The sequence below is a fragment of the Talpa europaea genome (genome assembly GCF_964194135.1).
Source record: "Talpa europaea genome assembly, chromosome: 15".
NCBI classification, from domain to species: Eukaryota; Metazoa; Chordata; class Mammalia; order Eulipotyphla; family Talpidae; genus Talpa; species Talpa europaea.
The window spans coordinates 83051845-83065076 of NC_140083.1; the positions used below are offsets into that span (position 1 = coordinate 83051845).

General features: G+C 58.6%; 2 protein-coding genes across 2 annotated transcripts; both read right to left on the bottom strand.

Moving 5' to 3' along the window:
* Positions 1-3868: 3868 nt before the first annotated feature.
* Positions 3869-7444, bottom strand: CYP27B1 (cytochrome P450 family 27 subfamily B member 1; the record flags this gene model as incomplete). Its single annotated transcript, XM_084256314.1, has 9 exons — positions 3869-3982; positions 4303-4500; positions 4767-4845; positions 5035-5207; positions 5409-5581; positions 5656-5856; positions 5929-6131; positions 6519-6709; positions 7250-7444. The coding sequence occupies 9 exons, from the start codon at positions 7442-7444 to the stop codon at positions 3869-3871; spliced, it is 1527 nt and encodes a 508-aa protein (XP_084112440.1).
* Positions 7445-8557: 1113 nt separating this feature from the next.
* METTL1 (methyltransferase 1, tRNA methylguanosine) lies at positions 8558-12945 on the bottom strand (the record flags this gene model as incomplete). The annotated part of the gene is made up of 6 exons (XM_084254728.1): positions 8558-8992; positions 9139-9240; positions 9345-9458; positions 9551-9735; positions 10628-10791; positions 12836-12945. The coding sequence occupies 6 exons, from the start codon at positions 12943-12945 to the stop codon at positions 8837-8839; spliced, it is 831 nt and encodes a 276-aa protein (XP_084110854.1). The 3' UTR covers positions 8558-8836.
* Positions 12946-13232: the final 287 nt, after the last annotated feature.

The following is a 13232-nucleotide window of genomic DNA, read 5'->3' on the forward strand; positions in this document are numbered from 1 at the left end:
GCTTTTCTTCCATAGAGAACCGTCCTTACCTCAGCTCCTAGGGCCTCCAACCCCCCAGCTCCACCAGGGTGTCTTGGTGAAGGGGGACCAGTGCCAGAAGAAAGGGGCTGTTACCCCCCTCCCCCCACTCCCCAACCCATGGCCACAGGGCATCTGGCAATAAGACTAGTATACATTGACCTCCCGTTCCCTGCATGAGGGCGGGGCCTTCCCCCTGCCCCGCCCCCCATTGCATGGGGGGAGGGCATAAAGAATCATTTATATGCACTTGGAGACTCCTTTCTCATCTGGGGCTTTTCTGGAGGGTGGGGAGGTGTGGGGAGGTTTCTCTGCAGAGGTTGCAAATCCCAAATGCAGCAGTGGGTTGTGAGTTGGAGGTGTAGCTCCCATTTGCTGGTGAATAATTTCCATTGGCTGCTAGGTGGCAGTGCTCCAAGGTATCTAATGGGTGGACCTGCCACCTGCAAGTTGTGTGATTTTAAAAAAAAACTCTGCTGTGGTTTTCCTGCCTACCTCATAGGGTTGGAATGAGGATAAACAGGGACAGGTTGAATGCCACTGTAAAGAAAATCAGTGATGGCAAAAAAGATTTCTAGACTAGTTGATGGTCCATTTATTTCAAATAGTAGTTGGTGAACAAATTCCAAAATGTGTTTTTCATCTGGAGTTGCACAGAGCCTTGGAAATTTGTGTTGAGTGTCGTAATAGATATGGAAATTTAAGGGGGAAATAGACATTGCAAATGCGAGCGATGGTGGTTATTCGCAGGAACAAGAGCTCTTCCAGTCTCCTAAACGTTGGAGGCTGGGGCTAGGGGGATGCTGCAGCAATCCTTTTTGCTCTGGGGATCATGTGGGTTCTGTTAGTCCTTCCCAGGTAACGCACTCACCCAGACAAATGGTATGAAGTGAATTTGGACTCGTTTGGAGTGATCAGACACAACATCCTAACGTTACGAGTTTCTGATCCCAGGTTAAGCTACTCGTGCGATAGTTAAGGGTTCCAGGGCCGACCCTGGTGAGCCCCAGCCAGCGAGTGGTATAAACGGGAAAGTGTCGTGCTTGACGGCAGCAGCATCAAGGGCTGCTGTTCATAGAGAAAGGGTTTGGAAAGGACTGGTTAAAATATGGGTCAGCCGGAAGCCTGGTCTCTTTCTGGTTCCAAAAACTCTCTACCCACCATCTCCTTCCTGAAGCCTTGGGACTGTGTATTATATGAATGATGGTGTTTTTTTAAGTGAACTATTCATCAGCAATTAAAATAATTCACACATTGCTAAAGTCCGATCTAGAGGCCTTTGCCATTATTGGTTCTGCTCTCAGAGAAGGCTCTGCTCCACCTTCTCCCTGTGGTTGTTTAGGAAAATGCTTCTCTACCAGAGGTCGCATATCTTTGCCCAGGAAATGGTCATTTCCTACCCCTGTCCGAAAGGGGTCTGTGTGTTGGGGGCGGGGGGAACGCAACGTGGGTTGGCTGCTGTCCATGGTGCTGGCACCCAGACTTGCCTGGTTGTGTAAGACTCAAAGCTGAACTCAAGCCTGAGACACCTGGAGGTGTGGAAGTGTAGCACTGCCAACCTCTGAGGGGATTAAAGTGGGGGGTGAGTGAAGCTGAGCGCCCCCATCTTTCCAGTGGGAAACCCCAGAGAGTCCCTTCCCATACCCCACCTGAGAGAGAAGGGCTACTCTTTACTGATATCACAGTTACCTGGAGTGACTTCTAGTAACCTGTCCTAGCAGACGGGGTTCAGTTTGTCATGACACAGATGGGGTTCCCTGTGCCACACTGAGCCCTTCCCTGCGATGGTGACACGCGGAAGCTTAGACATAACCAGGAGCATAGACACACTCACATGTAATCACACTGTCTCCATTTCTACTCTGAATCCTCAGCCCAGCCAGGTGGGACAGGATGTTTCCCCCCTTTTTAGCACCATTAGACATCATGACACAGGGTGGGTACTAGCAGCCCCTGCTGTCCCCTCTCTCCAACAAGACATTCTGGTCCAGGCTTAGGGGTCACATGATCTGCCGTCCTTGAGGAGTGTGGGTGTGCAGAGTCCTCATCACCGATCCTCGGAGAAAGGATCTGAGAGGAAGCTGGACTTCATTCTCCCCCAAACTCAAATCTAACGGTGTTAAAAATCAGGTCTCTTAGGTTCAGCTGAACTCAGTGGTAAGGAAGTGAGGGCGGGGTTTGGGGGACAGGAAGGAGTCGAGAGGAGAGGGAAAGGCAGACCAGCCTTGGTCCGTGCATAGGCCTCAGGTACACCTGCCTCTGCAGAAGGCCTGGTGGCTGATGGAGTCCCTGAGGTCAGAGAATCAGGTCTAGGGAGGGGACTTGAGGTGATGGGGAGAGGGAGGAAGTGTCGTGTGAAATTCGCATCTAAATTCAGCTATTTGGAATGTGGGGGGCTTGGAGCAGAAGGAGGGGAACAGGGCAAGTCCTGACTTGGAAAGGGTAAGTTAGGATACAGAGGGAGTTTCTGAGAAGTGTGCTGAGAGATTTATTTGTGTGGAAGATGAGTTAATCTGTATACATCACAAGGGAGAACTGTGCCCAGCCTGGGGGGGGGGGGAGGGGGGCAAGAGTGCTGACTCAGGGAAACAGACTCCCTCGACCCACCCCCTTCTCCTGACGGTGCCCCAGGGCTTCTGGCCACCCCAACACTCGCCTTCATCCTGTCTGACTTCACTTCTGTATCCCTGTCTTTCTCCAAAGGAAATTTTCTTGGAACAACTTTCCAGGGAAGGCAGAGTGACCGTTCACGGATGTCCTGGCAGTCCAGCTTCCAAGAGCACTTTTACCAAAGAGCCGACCATCTCTCCCCAACCCATTTTTACATCATAGCCCTTTCAGTTACTTTTCACCACCACCCCCTTAATCTCTTGTTGGGAGAGCCAGACTTGGCTGTTCCCACTACAGACGAAACTGTCTGGGTTTGAGATGCGCACCACTCCCCCAGGTGTCTAGGCCTCCCGTCCTGTCCTTATGCAGGTCACTCCCAGGACGTGAGAAGCTGCGTGGGGATTTGGGCAAATGTCTTGCCTCTAGGTCTTGCGGGAAGTGGGAATAGGAGAGAAATAATAAGTCAAAAGTCAGGGATGGAATATTGGATTTTTTTATTTCAAAACTGAATATTAAAAAAGTTCGCTGTACAAAAAGAAGGACTGGGCAGGGACACACCCAAAGCTGCCTCTGCCAGGGCACTTAGTGGTGGGCCAGCCAACCTCCCAGAGTCAAATGAGTTTTTAAAAAGTCACAAACCAGACAAGGACAGACTCAACTTCCTAGGTACAAGATGAGGACAGCGCGGGGTAGACAGAGCCTGGTCAACTTGTCCCTTCTGCCACATGGTTCAGATTCAATCTGAGCATCTGCACGGTGTCACCTAGTTAGGGATAGGCCCTGGCTGCGGAATATAAAGATGGGATAAGGCCGCATCTGTCCTCTGGAAAGAGCTCACGCAAGGAGCAGAGGGCCAGCCAGCTGCAGGCCAAATGCACAGTTACCTAGTAAATGCCATGACAGGTGCTCAGCCAGCAGCAGCAACGGAGCCGCAGAAGCCCCGAAAGGTAGAGGTTGAAATCTTCCTGATGCCACCCGGCATCATTAGTTAAAATCCGAGTTGGCCCTGAAGGATGCATTTGCTGTGGCCGGGAGAAGGGCCGAGCAGGCAGATGGACGACAGCCTGCTTCGTCATCCATGTGCACACCTCCCTCCTTGGTGAGGGCGGCCGTAAGTACTTTGCTATGGTTACTTGCTCTAATTTGGTCAAATAGGCTTTGGGGTGCACACATCTGTCTTATGCCTAGTAAACCCCTGTGATGATATACAGGGTGGCGACGACAGCTTCCTTCCACAGGACTATCTGTCCACAAACTGTAGGTTGATGCTCCTCTCAGGAACAAGGACCGTGCGGGTCATGGGTCTGACTGGGGCAGCGCCTGGCTCGGGCTGCACCTCAAAGTGGATCAAGATCTAAAAAAGGAGGAAGAAGGTTATAGCTCTGGGAGGGGTCGATAAAGGTGGGCTTGATTGGTGAAAGACTATTAGTATCCAGATGGGATGGCACCTGTGGCTGGTCGGGGACTCCTTGGTGAATGAGGTAAGGGGTTGTGGTAGGAGAGATAGTCTAAGTACCTTCTCTCCCATTATGGGGGAGGATATGGTAATGGGAAAGCCATCCTTCAGAGGAGTGGCTCTGCCAAGGCTTATCCACTTTCCTATGATCGTCAGGAGAAGAGCTCACGCGCAAGAAGGCTAGGCCTCGCCCTTCCGGGGAAGGTCTGATCGCTCACCTGGGCCAGAGCCATCTGCAGCTCCAGCTCTGCCAGGCGCCTCCCCATACAGCTGCGCTTGCCGAAGCCAAAGGGGAGAGAAGCAAAGGGGTGTGGGGCTGGGTCCTCCCCCAGCCACCGAGCCGGACGGAACGAATCTGGCTCTGGGAACTGGGCAGGGTCCCTTGAGGTGGCATAGTGACACAGCGTGACCAGCGTCTGGTGGGGGGGGAACCAGAAATTCCTTGTCAGGTTGGGCCTGGGAGTGCCGGAAGGGACACGCAGAGGACATGGACTGGAGCAAAGGCAGGATCTGGTTAGTGACGGGGAAACTTTCTGGGGCTACTTTTGGTTGGAATAATTGCTCTACTGCCCCATTGTGTCCTAGAGCGAGGCACTCAGGCAAGGGGAGGGTTGGAGAACAAGACCTGGGCCCATGATAGCGAGGGGTGGCTCAGGAAAAGGGACTGTTGGGCTCTACTCACATTTTTGGGGATAATATAGTCACCCACACGAATGTCTTTGTCTGGGACACGAGAATTTCCAGGTACCACAGGGTACATTCTGGGTTGCAGAGCACAAGAGGGAGACAGTGAGGTTAGGGCTCTAGACTCCCTGTCGTGCCCCCACTTCCAAGCCCACGCTCGGCTGGGGTACAGAGTGCCATTTGCCCTGCCCCTGCTGTGCCCAACCCGCCGTCTGCTTCCCTAAACCTTCCCAGCGTCCTCTGGCTCCTGGCGGCTGCCCCTTCACCTCAGCACTTCTTTGACCACGGCCTTCAGCAGGGGCAGCTGGGACAGGGCAGTGGCGGGTGTGTGGGCCCAGGAGCCAGGGCCCAGGGCCGCAGTGATCTCAGAATGGAGTGCAGTCTGGACCTCGGGGTGCCGGGAGAGTTCATACAGAGCCCAGGAGAGTGTATTGGACACCTGCGGGAACAAGCGGCGCATCAGCGGCGCTGGGCGTGGAGACCCACGATGGGCGGCAGAGCGGGAGGCAGGCGGGAGCCCAGGAGGTGCTCAGCCTGCGGAGAGGGCCGCAGCGGACCTCCTGCAGCAGGGAAGTGGCCCCCGAGACTGGGGGTGCTCGGCTCTGCAAGGGGAGCCTGCAAGGTGGAGGCAGAACCTCACCGTGTCCACTCCAGCCAGGAGCAGCTCCGTGACGATCCCCAGGATGGACGCGGCCGGCAGCTTCTCGCCGAGCAGGAGGTGGGTCAAGTGCGCCCCGGGGCTCGCGTCCTCCTCGCGCCCTCCCCGGCCCCGCAGGGCTGCGTCGGCCTCGCGCCGCTCCACGTGCTGCTGGGCTGCGTGGGCAGAAGGACCCTCGACTCCCGAGCGGCGTCACGTTTCCCCGTCCCCGCCGCGCCCCGAGTCTTACCGAAGGCGAACATCTGGTCCCAGTCCCGGCAGAGGCGGCCCCAGGGCCCGGGAACCAGGCGGCGCAGCCAGCTGGGCATCGCCATGGTCAGGAGCGTGGACACGAACACGGAGCCCACGGCGCGGATGAAGGCCTCGGTGTCCGCGGGCACTTGGGCGTCCAGGCAGCCCAGGCGCGAGCCCAGCAGCACCGCGGCGACGCCTGCCGGGAGGGGGCGCGGTGAGGGCGCGGGGAGCCGGGTGGGGGCCGAGCCGGCGGGTGTCGGGGACTCACCTTCCAGCCCGAACTTGTAAAACAAGCCCGCCACGTCCCGCACGAGGGCGGGCGGCCCGGCGCCCTGTCCCCGCTGGCGCCGCAGGCCCCGCACGAGGTCGCGGACCACGCCGTCCAGGGGCTCCGCGTAGCGCGCGGCCGCCCGCGGCCGGAGGAGGAGCGGGGCCAGGAGGCTGCGGAGCTTCTGCCACTCTTCGCCCTCCCTGCGGGCCGAGAGGGGCCGTCGGGGCCGAGCGGGTGCGGGGGGAGGCGCGCGCCGTCCCTGACCCGGGAGGAGCCGCGGGGCCGGGGCGGCCAGGAGAGGGCTGCGCCCACCCGCCCCGCGCGCGCCGCTGGCCCTGCCCGCGCCCTCCCGCGCCCTCCGGCGTCCTCGCTCCCCGCCCCAGGGGTCTGGATCCCGGGCAGCCCTAGTCACGGCGTCTCCGCGGCCCCGCGCGCCGCCCGCCGCCCCGCGGGTTCTCGCCGCGGACAAGGAGTGGGCCGGGAGCCCCGAGATGCCAGAAGGTGGGGGGCACGGCCTCTGCCTCCCGCCGCTCCGACAGGCTGCGGACCCGCCCCGGGGCGGGGGCGGGCGGGCCGCGAGGACTCACGCGGTGAGCAGCCCGCAGGCCCGCTGGCGGCTGCGCCGGTGCTCCGTCCAGGGCGAGAAGCCGCAGCGCTCGGGCAGGGGCCCCTCCTGGCGCAGCAGCTGCTCGACGAGCGTCGGGGCCGCGAGATACACGGTGCGCACCGGCCCGAAGCGGGCCCGCCACACCGGCCCGAAGCGCGCGGCGCCCTGCACCTGCCGAGGGGCGCGCGGACCTGAGCCGGGGGTGTCCCGGGGCCGCGCGGGGCTCGGCAGGAGGGGCGGTTTCCGCGCCTCTCCACCGCTTCCCCCACTTCCCATGCCTGGAAGTGGGAGTGGGAAGGGCCACACCTCGGAACTTTGCGCAAAGCACAGGTTCAGGAGGGCGCTCTGTCCACCAGGCCGGGCAGAGGCGGAGGAATCCCCGGAGGCCCCCCACGCGAACCCCGCTCTGGGCCGCCCCACTGAGCGCGCCGGAGCGCAAGCAGCTGCAAGTGCAGCGTGCGGAGCGCGCGCGGGCCCTGCACGCACCCGCCTCCAGACTTCGGCTTGTCTGGGCGCTTCTGAAGCGCTTGTGGGGCGCCGGGAGGACTCCCCGCAGTTCGCCCACTGCCCCAAGTCTCAACTTCGTCTCTTCCGTAACCCGAGGACATCCGTTCTCACGGGCTATCCCCAGGGCGTCCCGCCCTCATCTGTCCTGCATCACCAAAGTCGGGCTCCCCAGGATTCAGGCCCGGGTGCAGCTTCCCCCTCTACCTGCAGCTCGTGCAACCGCGACAGCCCCCCCTTGCAGAAAAGCTCTGCGAGGAAGCCGGGCACCGAGGGACCCGGGATGTCCGCCAAGCTACGGGGTGCTGAGCCGAAGCCTCTGGAGCCCAGCAAGGGGCCGGGCTCTGGGACAGAGCGGCCTCGACGGAACAGTCTGGAGGCGAGCTTGAGGGTCTGGGTCATGGTCTGGTCCAAGCAGCCCGTGCTAGAGGCTTCTCTGCAACAGCTCGCACCCTTATTTAACCCTTGGGCGAGGCAGTGGCAACGCCCCCTCTCCTCGCTCCTCAGCCAATCCCGGCTCCTTCGTGGTCCCTGCTGGGTACTAGCACCCAGAACAGTAGGGGGAGGGGGGGCTGCTGACGCTCCCTGGATTTCCCGTTGCAACGGCCCTCTGGGGAGGAGCGGTTTGCCTCAGTTTCTCTAGTCCTGCAGCCTGTTTCTCTTCCTAGGAAAGGTTTGGTGAGGTTTGGGTGACCAAGACATGGCCAGTTCCTGGTATTTCCACCACTTCTGCAGGAAGCCAGCCCCTCTGCCCTCCCCAGGAATTCCCCGTCCTCCTGCTTCTCCGGAAGAGGCACAGCTGCAGCCGACCCCGAATTTTCACAGGTCTGCACCTTCTCTGTATATGAGCAGGGCTTCCCTGCACTCCCTTATTTCCCCCACCACGGTACCCCAACATTGGGCAGAGGGGTTGCATTAATAGGGTTCAAAATGGTTTCCGGAGAGCCTTGGTGTTTGTTCCTTGGAGATGGGGGTGTGTGGTGGTGTCTCTGGGGGTCAACAGCGCTGTCTGCCAGTCATGGGAATTTTGGACTTGAGGAACAAAAATGAAGCAACTTTTTGCAAATTAGAAAAGTTCAGGTTGTACCAACAGGAGGGGAGGGGAAGGACAAAGAAGCAGAGCGATTTCGCCAGGCTTCGGCGCCGAGTAAGGGCCGCGTGTCCAAATCCCTGCTGGCGCAGTTGTGGGGCTCTCTGGGCAGCAGCCCCTTCCACTTGACTCTCAGAATAATTCAGGGTTCAGCTCTCTGCTCCTCACTCCCCACCCCATCCCCATCGACTCTGCGCTGGTCAGCTCTGAAATTCTACAATGGAAGGTCAAGAAAAAGGACAGGGTCTCCATCCCCGCTCCCAGGACTCTCCAGAGACAGCACATAGACCTAGGGGAGACGGGAGACAGAAGGCACATGACACACAGTCTGGCCGGAGCAGCTTGGACACGCACCTACGGACGGGTCACGCCAGGACTGCAAAGCCAACACAAATGGACAGCTGACTTGAGCCCAGCAGGCAGTTTAGATGGACAGCGGGGACCTGCATTCCCTCCTCCAGCTGAGGAGAGGCCCTAGGGGAGGGTTTGCTAAGGGAGAGCAAGACCCCACACCCTTCCCAGTCAGTTTCTTTTGCTTCCTGCTGGCAGTGCAGGGGGTAGCTGCGAACATCAGGGTTACCCCCTGGCAGTTCCCCCGTGTCTTGCAGAGATTGCTTCGTTGGTCCTGGCAGTCTAGCTGGGAAGACCCAGAGGGATGCTCTTCTTTCCCTGGAAGACGGGCCCAGCTCAGGCAAGGCAAGCAGTCAGTGACCAGGAGGGACAGGACTGGGGGTCACCGCCTGGAGGATGGGGTCCTCTATTCTTCGGAAGATGGCGGGGAAATTCTTTCCTCCATTTCGCAGAACTTTCTTTCCCTCCTCTGTTGAGGTGCCCAGATGCCTCACAATGGGGTCTTCACTCTGGGAGAAGTGAGAGGCCATTAAGTCTTTGCCTGCCTTTCAGATGGCCCCACCCCTCGGTGCCCATCCCTGTCCCCTGGCTCCGAGCTGGGCTCATAGAAGGGGAGGACAGCATCTTTGCAATGTTCCGCAGGCCCCCTGCTTACCAGCTCCTCCAGAGGTACGCGCTCAAACAGGGGGTGTTCTTCAAAATGGGTACACATCCAGTCGTGTAACTCTAGCACGTCGGTTATGGTGTAGACCAGGCCCTGCAAGGCAACATCACCCTTCCTGGGGCCCGCGTGCAACACCCCCCTAAATTCTTAGTGGAAGGTCCCTGAGCAGGTCACCCTCCTGCCTACTCCCTACTTACCCCAACTCTCAGCACGTAGGCATATTCTGCCAGCAGTGTGGGGCTGATGATTCGCCACTTGTGCTTTGTCCGTTTGAAATGTGGGTCAGGGAAGAGGAAGAACATCTTTGTCAGCTGGGAGAGAGGCAGGAACCAACAGGACAGTGAGGGACAGCCCTCTGTGTCCCACCTGCCCACCAGCCTAACCCATCGAGGTCCCTTCCCACCTGGCCCTTGTGGAAGAAATTAGGCAGGTGTTTCATGGCATTGCTACGGAGACAGGCGATGTTCTGGAAGCCGCCTCCAGGAGCTGCTCGCAGGGCCCGGATCCGGTCCTGTACATAGTCTGAAACTTTCACCCGGATCTCCAGACCTAGGATCAGCGTGTCTGGGAACAGTGGTGACAATTCCACTGGACACAGAAATAGGAATGGAATCATCAACCCCAAATTTGCAGGAAGCGCAAAGGGGTCAACACAGGCAAGCACCTCATTCTGCAGCTACCAACATTAGGGATGGCCAGCGTGCACAGAAACACCCCTACGGTTGGTTCTGTGCTAGGGAAAAGGGCTGGGGGAGACCCAAAAATTCTCAACAGGACTGGAAGTAGGAGGGGCTGGGAATGCATGCATATTTGCAAGTTTTTTAGCATTTTCACACTGTCTCATTTAGTCCTCATAAAGTGTGGTGAATTGTGAATATGAGGCAACCGAGTCAGAAATGACCAAGGTCATAGATAGGACAGAAATGGAAAGTGAACCAAGGTTTTTGCCACCAAGTGCCATGCTCTTCCTCTCTGTCCCACTGTTTTATCTCACCTGTTTTAACCTAAAAACAGGTGAGTAGCTCAGTATGCATGGCGGGACAATATGGACAATGCAAAAGTAGCCTGAAAAAGTAAGAGAGAAAAGCAGAACGTTCTGGTGAGGAAAGGGGTAGGGGCAGATGGAGTGGTGGAACCCCTGAGAAAAACAGTTAGGGATCACTGGTCACAGTGGCTCCTCTCTGACGCTTGTGCTGACCAGCTCACTGACCCGGCGCCTGGGGAGTGAAACGGCTCAGGGAGGGACTGGGCCAGACAGGACGACCCGGGTTCTAAGAGGCACGTGAAGAAGCCCCCTCCCTTCTCCAGGGCAAAGGCCACAGGCCCATAGCAGAGGGAAGGTGGAGGCTCTCCGGCTGACGTCACAGCACTAATGTCTGGTCCGAAGGGGAAAGGTCAACTCTGCCCCCCACCAAGCCTGCTGAGCTGGCGGAGCCTCGGTGTTATCTCTCCTGCCCCACTGACAGGGCCAGAGTGTTACCTAACAGGCCACCGTAGCCACAGCCTATGTCTGCAAACTCCACTTGGGCCTGAGGTCTCTTTTCTCTCTCGTCCTTTGGGTCATCATGGCCCTGGGTTTGCGCTGGTGGAGAGAAGAACTCTGGATACAGCTCAGACCAGTCCATCTCCTCTGGCTTCACAGGGCTAGTGCAGAGAAGAAATGAGAGACACGAGAACGCTGGTCATCCCCTTGCACAAGCAGTGCTCTGTGTGTGGGTGGATGGGGGAGGGGGGAGGCAATTGGGAGGGGGGTTGCTCAAAAAATCTTTAACAACAGGCCCTGTGGCCTCCAGGAGAAACAATGGAAACCACCCTTAACCCCCAGTGTGAATCATAGGCCCATCATGAGGCCCAAGACTGCTGATCTGCCCATCTTCATTTCTAGGGGTTATTAAAAAAAAAAAAAACGCACACACCCAAAATGGGGTCATCTGTGCAAAGTCCACGGTCACCAAACCAAGACTTTCTAACTTAAGTCAGTTTCAGCATCTCTTAGGAGTGGAATTTTAGATTGAAATGGTTTTGAATCTCCTTTTTCTTTTCTTTTTTAAAAAATTTATTTATTTATGCATACAAGGACTGGGGTACAGACCAGGTGTGTAGGGGGAAATGAGAGGATTCACCAGAGACAGTGTGGGGAACAGAACAGGCAGACTGACTGAAACCCACTGCTGAGGGGAGCAGCGGGGAGACAGGAGGCCTGCTGTGCCATGTGGGTATCTCCCTGCCCGGGGATCGAACTCGTGCTGCAGTGGCTGCGGACAGCTTCACAGGTTGCGTCTTAACCCTTTGTGCCACCAGGAAGGCCCTGCTTTTTTTCTTTTTTTTTTTAAGATTTTATTTATTTATTTTTTTTAAAGATTTATTTATTTATACAAGAATTGGGGTACAGGCCAGAGGCGCGGGAGGGTGACAGAATTCACCAGAGACAGAATAGGGAACAGAACAGTCAGATAGACCAAAGACACTGCTGAGGGAAGCAGCAGGCAAGACAGAAGAGGTCTGCCTCACCATGTGGGTATCTCCCTGGCCGGCCGGGAATTGAACCTGTGCTGCAGAGGCTGCGGACAGCTTGACAGCACTGCACTCAACACACTGCGCTACTGGAGAGGCCCTTATTTATTTTTGTATAGAAGAACTAGGGTTCTTCTAGGTGTGGGGCGAGAGGGGGATGGTGGTGAGACGATTCCCCAGAGACAGAGTGGGGAGCAGAACAGGTGAATTGACTGAAATACATGGCTGAGGGGAGCAGCAAGTGAGACAGGTTAGCTCCCTGGCCAGGGATCAGACTCAAGCCATTGCGGTGGTAGTGCTGAGCTTTAACCCTCAACCCCCAGGCCACCAGGGAGGCCCTGGTTTTGAATTTTCTCATCAACACTAGTAAGGTAAATTGGCTGTTAAGAGCCCTGACTCTCTGTCTCTCACACACACACACACACACACACACACACACACGCACGCACTCACAGAGTAACCTTGCTAGAAGCAACCCTCTCTCTCACACCCACTCCCCTTTGTCAACAATCTCCTGATTTACTCTCTTTTTGGCTATAAAACCTTCTCTTGTACAACTTCCTAGGGTGTTCTTCTAGATGGGCTGCTGGGTGCTCTTCTGGATGGGCTGCTGGGGTGCTCTTCTGGATGGGCTGCTGGGGTGCTCTTCTGGATGGGCTGCTGGGAGCTCTTCTGGATGGGCTGCTGGGAGCTCTTCTAGATGGGACGCTGCCCAATCAGTGAACCGGTGGGTGGCGCGGTAAACGCAGTTGGTCTTCAGGTTGACTCGCATGAACTCCGCGCTTCGACAGCGCTGACGTGACTCTGCCAGCGCAGTCCTCCGTCGGGGCGCAGGGTCCCGCGTCCCGAGGCCGGTGCCCGCGGGCTGGACGCTCGCTCCCGGCGTCCGGAGGGACGTGCGCGGGGCAAACGCGTGGGCGGAGCTTGGAGACGCCGGTCTCGTCACCCCCAACAGAGGAAACGACATTCTGCCTGGACCACTCCAGTCCCCGCGCTCACGGCTCTTTCCAGACCCGCACAGCCGGCCAGACCGGGCCGGGCCGCCCCGCCCCGCCCCGCCCCCCTGACACCACCCGAGAGTCCTGGGGTGCGCCCTGAGCACGCTCACCCCTCCCCGCGCCACGGCCCCCCCCGCTGCCCGGGTTCCGGCCCCTCCCCCCGCCAGCGCACTCACTAGCGCAGCGTGTGGTCCGCCATGGGGTTGGAGTGCGCGCGCTGCCGGTAGTAGCGCTTCTGCGGCTGCGGGGCCTCGGCTCCCGCCGCCCCGGCCTCGGCCCCCGCCATGATCGCGCCCCGGCGCCGGCGGCGCGGCGAGCCCACGTGGCGACCCGGCATTGGGCGCAGGATGATGACGCGTCGGGCAGGCAGGTGGCGCGCAGGCCCCGCCCCTTAAAGGCGCCGGGTGAACGGGGCCGGGCTGCGGGGGCGCGAGGGCCCGCGGGGCCGGGGGCGCCTCCGCGCCCGGACCCCCCCGCGGGGCTGGCGCCCCCGAGCGCCCCTCCGCCCGCCTCCGCCCGGCCGGGGGCCCCTCCCGCGGGCAGACGCCCGGGCGCCCGGCGGTCCGCGGGGTG